Source organism: Salvelinus namaycush, chromosome 13 (assembly GCF_016432855.1).
Source record: "Salvelinus namaycush isolate Seneca chromosome 13, SaNama_1.0, whole genome shotgun sequence".
NCBI classification, from domain to species: Eukaryota; Metazoa; Chordata; class Actinopteri; order Salmoniformes; family Salmonidae; genus Salvelinus; species Salvelinus namaycush.
This window is the reverse complement of record NC_052319.1, coordinates 14,099,688-14,113,238: the sequence shown is the minus strand read 5'-3', so window position 1 is coordinate 14,113,238 and position 13,551 is coordinate 14,099,688. Positions and strand designations below refer to the sequence as shown.

The 13,551-nt window shown below is 43.6% G+C and overlaps 1 protein-coding gene across 1 annotated transcript in view; it reads left to right on the top strand.

Moving 5' to 3' along the window:
• Positions 1-13,551, top strand: part of LOC120057786 (dual 3',5'-cyclic-AMP and -GMP phosphodiesterase 11A) — a 61,960-nt gene that overhangs the window by 7,157 nt on the left and 41,252 nt on the right. Inside the window, exons 3-6 of the mRNA XM_039006251.1 lie at positions 4,777-4,866; positions 5,565-5,705; positions 5,931-5,995; positions 7,882-8,014. Coding sequence (XP_038862179.1) covers positions 4,777-4,866; positions 5,565-5,705; positions 5,931-5,995; positions 7,882-8,014 — 429 coding nt within the window. The remainder of the gene's footprint in view (positions 1-4,776; positions 4,867-5,564; positions 5,706-5,930; positions 5,996-7,881; positions 8,015-13,551) is intronic.

Genomic DNA, 13,551 nt, shown 5'->3' with positions numbered 1-13,551 from the left:
CTGGAGGCCTGGCAGTGTGCACTCAATGGTACGTTGGGAGGAGGTGATGTGGTCTTTGACTAGCCTCTCAAAGCATTTCATGATGACGGAAATGATTGCTACAGGTCAGTAGTCATTCAGTTCAGTTACTTTCCCTTTCTTGGGCACAGGGATGATAGTGGATATCTTGAAGCAAAGGGGGATAACAGTATGAGCTAGAGAGAGATTGAACATGGGCTAGCATCATGTGAGGCGCGCAGTGCTGACTCGTTCCCCTGGCTGACAGCTGTCAAGAGGACTGGGCGGTGCAGCTTGACCATAGAGATAGATAGAAGACTCATCTTTCTATCTTTGCTATTATAATGTCAGTGACAGCATGGGCATCGCCAGTGAGGCTACCACCCATAGGAATCCCCCCCAGTTGTCTACTTTGACTAATTTAAAATGTCGGAGGCATGGTGGAAACTCTTAATGGCGCTGCCCATGCTAAAATGGCCTTTTGCCCACTAGAGGCCTCTATCATTCTTCATGAGCTCGACCGACAATGCTTCGTTGGACAGCCCTCAGTGACACAGAGCAGGAAATGGTGCTTGGCTCTTTTGATTGGCTGCACTCATGTTGAACTGATGTTGAAATTATGTAGTGTAGCTCGCTCCCGACAAGGCCAGACCCTTGGAGCAAATCAGAGTAATTAGTGGCAATTTGGGCTTGAAGTGATGATCATTATGGAGGACTGGGCCTGTAACCTTTCATCAAATGCCCTCTTTCTCTGCTGTTGATTCACCCTGTTACCCATGGGGGGATTTTCCCTGATTCAGGGATCACTGCAGTGTGATCTTCAAGGTTAGCTGTTTGGCATGAGGTTTGTAAAAACTCTACAAATGTTGAAGGTCTCATTAACATCTCAAATGTGAATTTGGGAGAAATATTTTTTGTGGTAATACTGTAGTAACACAGTGTGTTGAATATTGTTCTAGAGATGGATGATACAGGGCATACACTACAATGACTGTCAGTTATTAATGTGACAAAATATGTCTGTGTATTTGATCATGTCAAGTCACACTACATGTCGTACCATTGATAAAGCTGTGTTTTGAGTCCACAAACCCCTGTCCTCCATTTTTTTCTAGTCCGCACCATTTCTCAGCTTGCAGATGGAACTGTAGTCTGCAGAACACAAGGACACCATAATAGTCACCACGATTTAAAGGCTCTCCATCCTCTACTGGAATTAAGCTCCATAAAGAACCAGAGCACTTTATAGCCAAAGCACTTCTGGAGAATATGTCGCAGGAGCAATATATTGTAGTTCAAAGTCTTTTCACACATAACCTAACTTGACATTATTGCGCTGATGCAACACTTACTGTTGTTTCAATGCAATGTGTTTTTTTTAATGCCTTTTTCTTTTTTTATGTACTCTCTACAACATTGGTTAATCTTGAATTGTTTACAATCATGTAAGTGGTAGATTTTGATTGTATTTCTGAATTAGTAATTAGTTACTAGTCAATATAAAAGATCTTCATACTTTAAACAGAATTCAAACATATTTGTCTTGCCAGTGCATGTTAACTAAGTTGGGGAAAGCTGAGAGAGGAAGAGGTGAAGCGAGAGGGTCCACTCCCGTGAAAATGTGAATACAGCGTTAAGCAGATCGGCTGCCTTACAGCCTTTGTGACAACAACTCCCATTGTTAGGCCGGAGACTAGACCATCTTGTCATTATATACAGTATCTCTGGCTTTCCCCAACTTAGGTCCTGCTTTGTTCACACTCCCTCGCCAATGGTCGCATTGCCCAACGGTCCCCCGCCCATTTCGCTTAACTTCCATTGAAAAGGAATGGCTTCAGTTGTTTCATCTCCCTACATCGTCTTCAGTTAATCAGCACTGTTCGACATCATGTGGTGGCATTAGAAAGCTTCTTTTACCCAATCAGTAGTGGTCTGCATGAAGTTAGAGCCACTCAGTGCTGTTAAAGTGTTCTGTGAAAACGTAGCTCCACAGTCAATAAAGGCATATAAAGGGTTGTGAACCCACCCTGATAGCTTCCAGAGCCACGCATAAGACCCACAGGAAACTAGATAATTCATCTTCACCTGATCTGTGAAGTGTCTGGAATTATTCATGGTCAAATTGAATAATAAGAGCCAGCTGCATGGTGAGAATTTGTCTCAGTGTGGATTCCTCTTACATCAATAATTGATGCCACCTCCATAAAGAGCAATCACAGCTAAATGCATTTGGAAAGTGCTACATGCACTGCTGACGCAAGTTAGAGAGAACCCTAGTGACATCAGAGGGAAACGGGAGACCGACTGCTGTACGCAGGGGGAGAATAGACGCAACACGGCAAGACTCTTGGCACAGCAACAATGGGCTCAATGGCATAACATCTCTGAATAGATTGAATACAATCCTTAGCTAGCTCAACTAGCTACTGTAAACAGCTTGTGTAGCTAACAAAATAATTAAGAGCCAGGCTTAGGTTTACAGTAGCATACTGCAACGCCGTCACGTCCTCTTGGCTTCTCCTACATTAGTAGTGGGTCCCCAAGGCCTTAGTCAGTTTCATTATTAAACCACATCTTTACTGGTCAACCCTCTGGCCTCTATGGGCTGAAGCCTCTTATTTGTAATGCAGCCTTGTAGTATAATGGACCTGCTGCAACCTATGCTTTACTTGAGCGTGTGTGTCCCTCTTCTCTTCCTGTTACTTATACAGGCAGATCCATAGCTGGGTCCTCGAAGTCTTGTCTGTAATTAATGTGATCTTGCTGGCTCAATTGATGGTTGCTGGACAGCCTCTCTGGAAGATCATTATTAAATAATTCAATAGCTTTAGTGGATGTACAGGTGTATATGCTATATATAGGGTTGCTGTTTTTCCTCTTATTCTTTGAATGTGAACGTGCTCCATGCATTATGATGTGTACGTGTGTGTATAGTGAATGCTGTGTAGGTTGTAGTCACCCTAGAAAGCATGATAGTGAATGTATGTGGTAAGGTAGTGACCGGCGGGAGATACAGAGGTGAGGTGAGGTGATAGAGATGGTAAGCTGCTTAGTCCTAAAGGGAAATGTGTAGAATAAACCATAGCCAGCATTATACATGGACATAGTTGTACGTCTGGCACAAATAAAGTTCCAAACTTGGAAATGGGTTGTCTGTTTTACAGTAGGCTGTCTGTAGTTGTCGGTAGTGAGAAGTGCCACGATTACTCCCTCTGATCTTCTGATATGCCCACGGATGGTCCGTGCTCCTTGGGACGTCCCCACCCCTCATTGAAATTGACATTTAAAATGGTTAAAGTTAGGGTTAGGCAAGGATTATGGGTAAGGGTAGGGTTTAAGGTTAGGGTTTAGGGTAGGGACGTCCCAAGCATCCCAAATAGCAAAGACAGTTTCAGATAGTGAAACATCCGCTTTCTTCAGTGTAGCCTTGACGCAGGCTCAAGAGAGCTGGTGGACGAGGTGATCTGTGTAACAGTATCTGATGTATCACTGGTAACAGCTGAGTAACTCCCCATTGTTCTTAAGGGTCTGACACCTCAGTGCATTCGTTGGACATTGTTGGTTGACGTGGTATAAGCAGCAGCCAAAAACAGAGGTGATTTGACTAAACGTGAAGCAAAGGACTCTAATTGCTCTTGATCCTTTGTCAAAGGGCAGTGATGTGTCTCTCAGGTAAGGCCCCATGGTCTGTGAGATAGACCGTACTCTGTCCCAGATACCGTAGGTCTGATTAGTACGGCAATCTCCACAGCACACTGTAAAGTACCACACACCCCTTCTCCGTCCCTGGCTATGCGTGCATGCATGTGCCTCAGAGCATTGTCGAGAATATTGGATTGGCAGCAACAGAAGGAATGCCGTTCGATTTCTGCCAGCGAAGCGTTGATTAGATTTTCATAACACACTAATGAACCCCCAGCCATCAAGAGTCATACATCATCTAGCCTGCCCTGTAAGCAGGTGGACCCATGTTTTGTGATACAGAAAGAAAGAAAAGGTGGAGTGGAACATGAAATCTGTTATGCAATTCATGTTATCACCTTGAGGCAAAGGGTCAAACCATTCAGTCAAACGGGGAAATGTAAACTGGATTGATTTATTTGTCTTGGCAATTAAATGACACTGATGAAAGGCCATTCTTTATTAGGTCCATTTTAAAGGTGTGCTTTTCCCCCCGGGCATGGTATGAGAATATAACCGTGCACACAGCTATGTCGTATTTTCATTCCCCTATAGAGTAAAACTGGCCTCTATATTAATAAAGGCAATATTTTTTTGGTCAGAAAATGACAGATTAAGCCAATTGTTTTTCAATGGTAGTCATATGTTGACGGATAATGGACAACAGAGATGATTGTCTGTCCATAAATGCACAATATGTCCGCCTTTTTACATTTGAAGCTCATCCGAAATCGATGAGTTGAACTTTTAACGGACAATACGGACAATAGCTGAATAAATATACAATTTCATTCATGTTCATGCGTCTCTGTGTGGCCATAGCCTAACAAGGCAGCTGGCAATCATTATTCTGACTTGGAAGACTTTGAACTCACCAACCATATGGCTTATTGCTCTCACATTGACTGTCCTATCTTCAACTAACCTTTCCCCCCTGACCTTGGTCTATTGAACAGTAACTGTTCCTCTGAATCTATTGGCTGGTCACTGAGTGTCAGGCCGGGCATCCTTTGAACAGTGAACCCTTTTTTCCTGTGTTGAGCTCAGCGTCTGTATGTCCAACCTATTGACTGTCTGTCTGATGTGATGTCTCCACAGGTGCTGCAGATGTACCTGCCCTTTTGTGGGATCGCCATCTCCAACGCACAGCTCTTCGCTGCCTCCAGAAAAGAGTATGACAGGAGTCGGGTAAGGGAAGCAGGCAGGGACAAGCCAAGGCAGGGTTGGGGTTGGAGAGTGCACTAGTATCCAAGTATGGTGTCTATACATCCCCATAGAGCAGCCCACCTCCTCCCCATTGCTGACACTAGTGATGCCGGGTATTGATCTTTATGAGCCCACTTGCTGCCACTGCAGTGGGGATCAGGGAGCCATGTACAGCCCTGCCTGGACCTCTCTGCTGGAGGAGGGGGCGGGAGGAGGTGGAAGGGACCAGCAGTGTGCTGAGAGGGTCCAGGGTGTAAATCTCACAGCAGGCGTCTAGAGACGCTCTAATGCTTGTCCCACATTGATCTCTGATGGGGGAGAACATAATGAGAACAGAGACCAGCGCGAAGAGGGGAGAGAGATACAGAGATCCTCCACCGTTACTCACTGGTTTATGCTCTCTGCTGTGTCTTATTGAGTTGGTAGTGCTTTAGATAGTGTCTGATCTACTTTATTGTGGAACGGTGGCATATGATATTATCCTGTCCCCTTATGTATTAGAAACCATTATAATTCTAGCTCTGTGAGGTGAAAAATCTCCATTGAAATGGCTTTGAGTATTTATTAGTTGCGTCTGAAAAGTTATCTTATGTGTTGTGCAGTGTCTAGTTGACCAGACATGCATTGACTAATAGCAGCAGTAATGTCCGTGTGTCTGTGCTGTGACATTTGACCTGCAGTCGCTCCTGGAGGTGGTCAACGACCTGTTTGAGGAGCAGACCGACCTGGAGAAGATCGTGAGGAAGATCATGTACCGCGCCCAGACTTTGCTCAAGTGTGAGCGCTGCTCTGTCCAACTGCTGGAGGACATTGAGTCACCGGTAGGCTCTTCTCTCTCTCTCTCTCTCTCGCTCTCTCTCCCTTTGTCTCTCTCTATCTTTCCTCACTGACTAGGGTTAGATTTCTATACAGAATTAATATCTTTCTGATGTATTGTGCTTTGTACTTGACAAATTGTTTGTGACTCCAGTACCTGAGGAAATGCTGGAGGGACATTTCCATTTGAAACAGTTCTACCAGTGATGTTTTCTCTTTTCATCCCACAGGTGGTGAAATTCACCAAGTCGTTCGAACTGCTGTCCCCCAAATGCAGTGCAGACATAGAAAGCAGGTAAAGTTGGTGCACAGTTGTCCATCCCAACAGTCCACTCGTTTCCATGGAGAAATCCACTGTCCAGTCTGGATTTACTGATTAACATATGAACACTTCCCCACCTCATACTGTATATGGAATCTCCTCTATAAAAAATCTCTTCATATTTATCAGATTCATCAAAAGACCCGTGGCTGAATTGGCCAACTTAAATGCACATTTGACAAATGAGTTTGTGTGACATTTATGGATTTAAAGATTCAAATCTGTCCAGTTTTACAGCCCTTTGAAAGCAGGAGTTCTTTCCGCATGAGCTGCATGCATGCTTCTGCGTAGTGAGTGCAGCTCGTATTCTGTCACACAAATATTCCCATTTCCCTCTGCTCCTGATGTCAAGGCTCTTGCCAAAGAATCGCAGCTCCGCCTTTGCAGACGTACACCGCCGGCGGACCTGCGAAGTCTGCGCAATGCCTCATCTGACTAGTTCTTAGCTCAAACAGTGAAAACTGTTTGTTTATTTTCTCTGTGGAACTTCTTCGAAAAAGGGAAAAAAATGTGGAGATTAAATATGGCGGAAGTAATATGGGGTTTGTAAATGGGGAAGGCCATGTTGTAGGAGTCCTCCTTAATTGGGGTTTGGAGCTTCTCTCCCCCGCGAGGCAGGGGAGGGGCTGGAAGTGGAGGGGCTGGATACAATGTGAGTTGTTTATGGATGAAAAACCTCACCAAAAGGATGACAAATTATCCTCCAGTCCGGTGCAGGCTACAACAGACATGCCCACTTCAAGGCTGCAATGATAACTACTGCAGTAATTTAAAAAAGCATCTTAGCATAATAATATAGTAATCAGTGAAATGTCAGGCTGCATGGCTGGCCAGTTCAGCCTTTTCTGACAGGAGACGCATCACCTTTGATTTGTGTTGCTCTTATCATGTGAAGTGCACACTGCTCTCCCATAATGGCAGACAAATGACCATAGCCTGATTCCAAGTTATAAAGTAAACAGAAATGATCACCAAGTTCAAAGGAATATGTGTTTATGATGCTATTCCAAAAGGTTATTTTTGCGTAGGGGATTGTGCAAGATTTATGTGTTTAATTAAGTGAATAAATCTGACGTCAAAGGCATAGGCTTTTTAAAGCACCTGGGAAATTCTATACCCTTGGGGAGAATAATGTTGAGGTACTGTGTGCTTCCATTGCTGGTTCTCTGGCTGCACCTAACGGGAGGCAGAAGAAGCTAGAGAAGCGATCACACTACTGAGGTTTACTCCCCGCTGTGTCTGTGTGGGTTTTACATCTACATGGGGGAGATATCAGAGAGATTTCAGAGGACACAGTGTCTCTATGTGAATCTTTAAAGTTCCTTGTCAATAAACAAGTATGTACAGTATGGTGTTGTTAGGGGAAAGGCACAGGAGGCGCTAGCTGAGAAATATGCTAAGGATGCACCCTAACCTGAATGGGAAGCCTGTGTCGAGGAAGGAGTCAATTCTCCCGCAGTGTGGGCGTCTACTGGGGAGGAAGACAATCCCACAATTAACTTTTCATTACTTCAGAAGGTGCTGGAGAGCCTTATTGATATCCATGAGACATTCATTAAATACAAATCAAAAAGGGAAACAACAACAGCGGACGTGCATGTGCCTGAGTTTGAGATGTGAAAAATAATCCCTTTTCTAAGATGATAATGATGACGGTTATTAATGGTCAAAGACCAAACAAACCAAACAAACGGTTGAACAAAATGATCCGACCCACAATGGAAGATTTGTCCTCTCAGTGAACATGCATGTGACTAGGGTCCTTCTCCTCCTCTTCTCCACTGCATGTCAATAGTTACAACGACCCAAATATTTAACTTTCTCTCTTCTCTTCCCTCCACGTCCGGGTGTCCCTGTAGTTTTAAAGACAGCATGGAGAAGTCCTCCTACTCTGATTGGCTCATCAACAACAGTATAGCAGAGTTGGTAGCGTCCACTGGTCTGCCCGTCAACATCAGTGATGCCTACCAGGATCCCCGGTTTGACGCAGAGGTAAAATAATCTCCTCTGGAACTACATTACAATATACAGTTGAAGTCGGAAGTTTACATACACTTAGGTTGGAGTCATTAAAACTCGTTTTTCAACCACTCCACACATTTCTTGTTAACAAACTATAGTTTTGGCAAGTCGGTTAGGACATCCACTTTGTGTATGACACAAGTAATTTTTCCAACAATTGTTTACAGACAGATTATTTCACTGTATCACAATTCCAGTGGGTCAGAAATTTACATACACTAAGTTGACTGTGTCTTTAAACAGCTTGGAACATTCCAGAAAATTATGTCATGGCTTTAGAAGCTTCTGATAGGCTAATTGACATCATTTGAGTCAACTGGAGGTGTACCTGTGGATGTATTTCAAGGCCTACCTTCAAACTCAGTGCCTCTTTGCTTGACATCATGGGAAAATAAAAATAAATCAGCCAAGACCTCAGAAAAAAATTGTAGACCTCCACAAGTCTGGTTCATCCTTGGGAGCAATTTCCAAACACCTGAAGGTACCATGTTCATCTGTATAAACAATAGTACGCAAGTATAAACACCATGGGACCACGCAGCCATCATACCGCTCAGGAAAGAGACGCGTTCTGTCTCCTAGAGATGAACGTACTTTGGTGCGAAAAGTGCAAATCAATCCCAGAACAGCAGCAAAGGACCTTGTGAAGATGCTGGAGGAAAGGTACAAAAGTGTCTATATCCACAGTAAAACGAATCCTATATCGACATAACCTGAAAGGCCGCTCAGCAAGGAAGAAGCCACTGCTCCAGAACTGCAATAAAAAATCCAGACTACGGTTTGCAACTGCACATGGGGACAAAGATCGTACTTTTTGGAGAAATGTCCTCTGGTCTGATGAAACAAAAATAGAACTGTTTGGCCATAATGACCATCGTTATGTTTGGAGGAAAAAGAGGGAGGCTTGCAAGCCAAAGAACACCATCCCAACCGTGAAGCACGGTGGTGGCAGCATCATGTTTTGGGGGTGCTTTGCTGCAGGAGGGACTGGTGTACTTCACAAATCAAATCAAATTTTATTTGTCACATACACATGGTTAGCAGATGTTAATGCGAGTGTAGCGAAATGCTTGTGCTAGTTCCGACAATGCAGTAATAACCAACGAGTAATCTAACCTAACAATTTCACAACAGCTACCTTATCACAAGTGTAAAGGGATGAAGAATATGTACATAAAGATATATGAATGAGTGATGGTAAAGAACGGCATAGGCAAGATGCAGTAGATGGTATTGAGTACAGTATATACATATGAGATGAGTAATGTAGGGTATGTAAACATTATATTAAGTGGCATTGTTTAAAGTGGCTAGTGATACATGTATTACATAAAGATGGCAAGATGCAGTAGATGGTATAGAGTACAGTATATACATATGAGATGCGTAATGTAGGGTATGTAAACATTATATTAAGTGGCATTGTTTAAAGTGGCTAGTGATACATTTTTTACATGTATGGCAGCAGCCACTCAATGTTAGTGATGGCTGTTTAACAGTCTGATGGCCTTGAGATAGAAGCTGTTTTTCAGTCTCTCGGTCCCTGCTTTGATGCACCTGTACTGACCTCGCCTTCTGGATGATAGCGGGGTGAACAGGCAGTGGTTCGGGTGGTTGTTGTCCTTGATGATCTTTATGGCCTTCCTGTGACATCGGGTGGTGTAGGTGTCCTGGAGGTCAGGTAGTTTGCCCCCGGTGATGCGTTGTGCAGACCTCCCTACCCTCTGGAGAGCCTTACGGTTGTGGGCGGAGCAATTGCCATACCAGTCGGTGATACAGCCCGACAGGATGCTCTCGATTGTGCATCTGTAAAAGTTTGTGAGTGCTTTTGGTGACAAGCTGAATTTCTTCAGCCTCCTGAGGTTGAAGAGGCGCAACTGTAACAGTATAACTTTACGTCGTCCCCTCGCCCCGACACGGGCGCGAACCAGGGACCCTCTGCACACATCAACAACTGACACCCACGAAGCGTCGTTACCCATCGCTCCACAAAAGCCGCGGCCCTTGCAGAGCAAGGTGCAACCCTACTTCAGGTCTCAGAGCAAGTGACGTAACTGATTGAAACGCTAGTAGCGCGTACCCGCTAACTAGCTAGCCATTTCACATCCGTTACACTCACCCCCCTTTCAACCTCCTCCTTTTTCCGCAGCAACCAGTGATCCGGGTCAACAGCATCAATGTAACAGTATAACTTTACCTCGTCCCCTCGCCCCGACACGGGCGCGAACCAGGGACCCTCTGCACACATCAACAACGGTCGCCCACGAAGCATCGTTACCCATCGCTCCACAAAGGCCGCGGCCCTTGCAGAGCAAGGTGCAACCCTACTTCAGGTCTCAGAGCAAGTGACGTAACTGATTGAAACGCTAGTAGCGCGTACCCGCTAACTAGCTAGCCATTTCACATCCGTTACACAACTGCGCCTTCTTCACCACGCTGTCTGTGTGGGTGGACCAATTCAGTGGTTAGCAGATGTTAATGGAACTTAAAACTTTCTAAATAGATGGCATCATGAGGATGGAAAATTATGTGGATATATTGAAGCAAGATCTCAAGACATCAGTCAGGAAGTTAAAGCTTGGTCGCAAATGGGTCTTCCAAATGAACAATGACCCCAAGCATACTTCCAAAGTTTGGGGTCATGGCTTAAGGACAACAAAGTCAAGGTATTGGAGTGGCCATCGCAAAGCCCTGACCTCAATCCTATAGAAACTTTGTGGGCAGAACTGAAAAAGCGTGTGCGAGCAAGGAGGCCTACCAACCTGACTCAGTTACACCAGCTCTGTCAGGAGGAATGGGCCAAAATTCACGCAACCTATTGTGGGAAGCTTGTGGAAGGCTACCCAGAACGTTTGACCCAAGTTAAACAATTTAAAGGCAATGCTACCAAATACTAATCGAGTGTATGTAAACCTCTGACACACTGGGAATGTGATGAAATAAATAAAAGCTGAAATAAATAATTCTCTCTACTATTACTCTGACATTTTACATTCTTAAAATAAAGTGGTGATCCTAACTGACCTAAGACAGGGAGTTTTTACTTGGATTAAATGTCAGGAATTGTGAAAACTGAGTTTAAATGTATTTGTCTAAGATGTATGTAAACTTCCGACTTCAACTGTACTGTATACAGTGCCTTCAGAAAGTATTCAGACCCTTTGACTTTTTCCACATTTTGTTAAGTTACAGCCTTATTCTAAAATTAATTAAATTGTTTTTTCCCCTCATCAATCTACACACAATACAACATAATGACAAAGCAAAAATAGTTTTGTAGAAATGTTTTGCAAATGTATATATATAAATGTATATATATATATATCACATTTACATAAGTATTCAGACCCTTTACTCAGTGCTTTATTGAAGGACCTTTGGCAGCGATTACAGCCTTGAGTCTTCTCAGGTATGACGCTACAAGCTTGGAACACCTGTATTTGGGGAGTTTCTCCCATTCTTCTCTGCAGATCCTCTCAAGCTCTGTCAGGTTGGATGGGGAGCGTTGCTGCACAGCTATTTTCAGGTCTCTCCAGAGATGTTCAATCGAGTTCAAGTCCAGGCTCTGGCTGGGCCACTCAGGGACATTCAGAGACTTGTCCCGAAGCCACTCCTGCGTTGTCTTGGCTGTGTGCTTAGGGTCATTGTTCTATTGGAAAATGAACCTTCGACCCAGTCTGAGGCCCTGAGCGCTCTGGAGCAGGTTATCATTAAGGATCTCTCTGTACTTTGCTCCGTTCATCTTTGCCTCGATCCTAACTAGTCTCCCTGTCCCTGCTGCTGAAAACATCCCCACAGCATGATGCTTCCACCACCATGCTTCACCGTAGGGATTGTGCCAGGTTTCCTCCAGATATGACGCTTGGCATTCAGGCCAGAGAATCTTGTTTCTTGCGGTCTGAGAGTTCTTTAGGTGCCTTTTGGCAAACTCCAAGCGGGCTATCATGTGCCTTTTACTGAGGAGTGGCTTTCGTCTGGCCACTCTACCATAAAGGCCTGACTGGTGGAGTGCTGCAGAGATGGTTGTCCTTCTGGAAGGTTCTTCCATCTCCACAGACGAACTCTAGAGCTCTGTCAGTGTGACCATCGGGTTCTTGGTCACCTCCCTCACCAAGGCCCTTCTCCCCTGATTGCTAAGTTTGGCCTGGCAGCCAGCTCTAGGAATGGTCTTGGTGAATCCAAACTTCTTCCATTTAAGAATGATGGAGGCCACTGTGTTTTTGGGGACCTTCAATGCTGCAGAAATGTTTTGGTACTCATCCCCAGATCTGTGCCTCGACACAATCCTGTCTCGGATTGCTCTACGGACAATTCCTTCTACCTCATGCCATGGTTTTTGCTCTGACATGCACTGTCAACTGTGGGACCTTATATAGACAGGTGTGGCCTTTCCAATTTAATTTACCACAGGTGGACTCCAATCAAGTTGTAGAAACATCTCAAGGATGATCAATGGAAACAGTATGCACCTGAGCTCAATTTATAGTCTCATAGCAAAGGGTCTGAATACCTATGTAAATAAGGTATTTCTGTTTTTTATATTTAATAAATGTGCCAAAAAAATGTTAACCTGTTTTTGCTTTATCATTATTGGGTATTTGTGTGTAGATTGCTGAGGATTTTTTTCTCCATTTAATCCATTTTAGAATAAGGCTGTAACGTAACAAAATGTGGAATAAGTGAAGGGGTCTGAATACTTTCCGAAGGCACTGTATATACCGGATTTAGGTGCTTACTGTACAGTATATACATTTACTGTATGTATTTGAATGATAACCGAAACCATTCAGCAGCTATTTTTATTGGTTAAAATCGGAGAAGTAAGCCTCATAAAAGACTCAAACAATATTACAGCTTTGATCATTGGTATGCTGTCACATGATTATGAATTATATATGATAATATCCGTTTGATATGGCTCCGAGGCTTTTCTATCTGATGTTTGAGTTCCGATCTCAACTGTTGATCTTCACGTGATAATAATGGTTGATAAAATGCAACCAACGATGCCCATGTTTTTGTAATTGTATTGAAAATGATTATATCCGATCCATAGTGAACCTTGTACCTGTGCAGAGTTGAAATACTGCTGAAGTAATGCATGTATTACATTCTCTACAGTGCCTTCAGAAAGTATTCACACCCCTTGACTTTCTCCACTCGTTGTGTTACAGCCTACACACAATACCACATAATGTGAAAGTGTAATTCTGATTTTCAACATTTCTACAAATTAATGCAACATTTAAAGCTGAAATATCTTGAGTCAAGTATTCAAGCCCTTTGGTATGGCAAGCCTAAATAGGTTTAGGAGTAAATTTGTGCTTAACAAGTCACATAATAAGTTGCAGGGACTCACTCTGTGTACAATAATAGTGTTTAACATAATTTTTGAATGATTACCTCATCTCTTTACCCCACACATACAATTATCTGTAAGGTCTCTCAGTCGAGCAGTGAATTTTAAACACAGATGCAACCACAAACACCAGGGATGTTTTCCAATA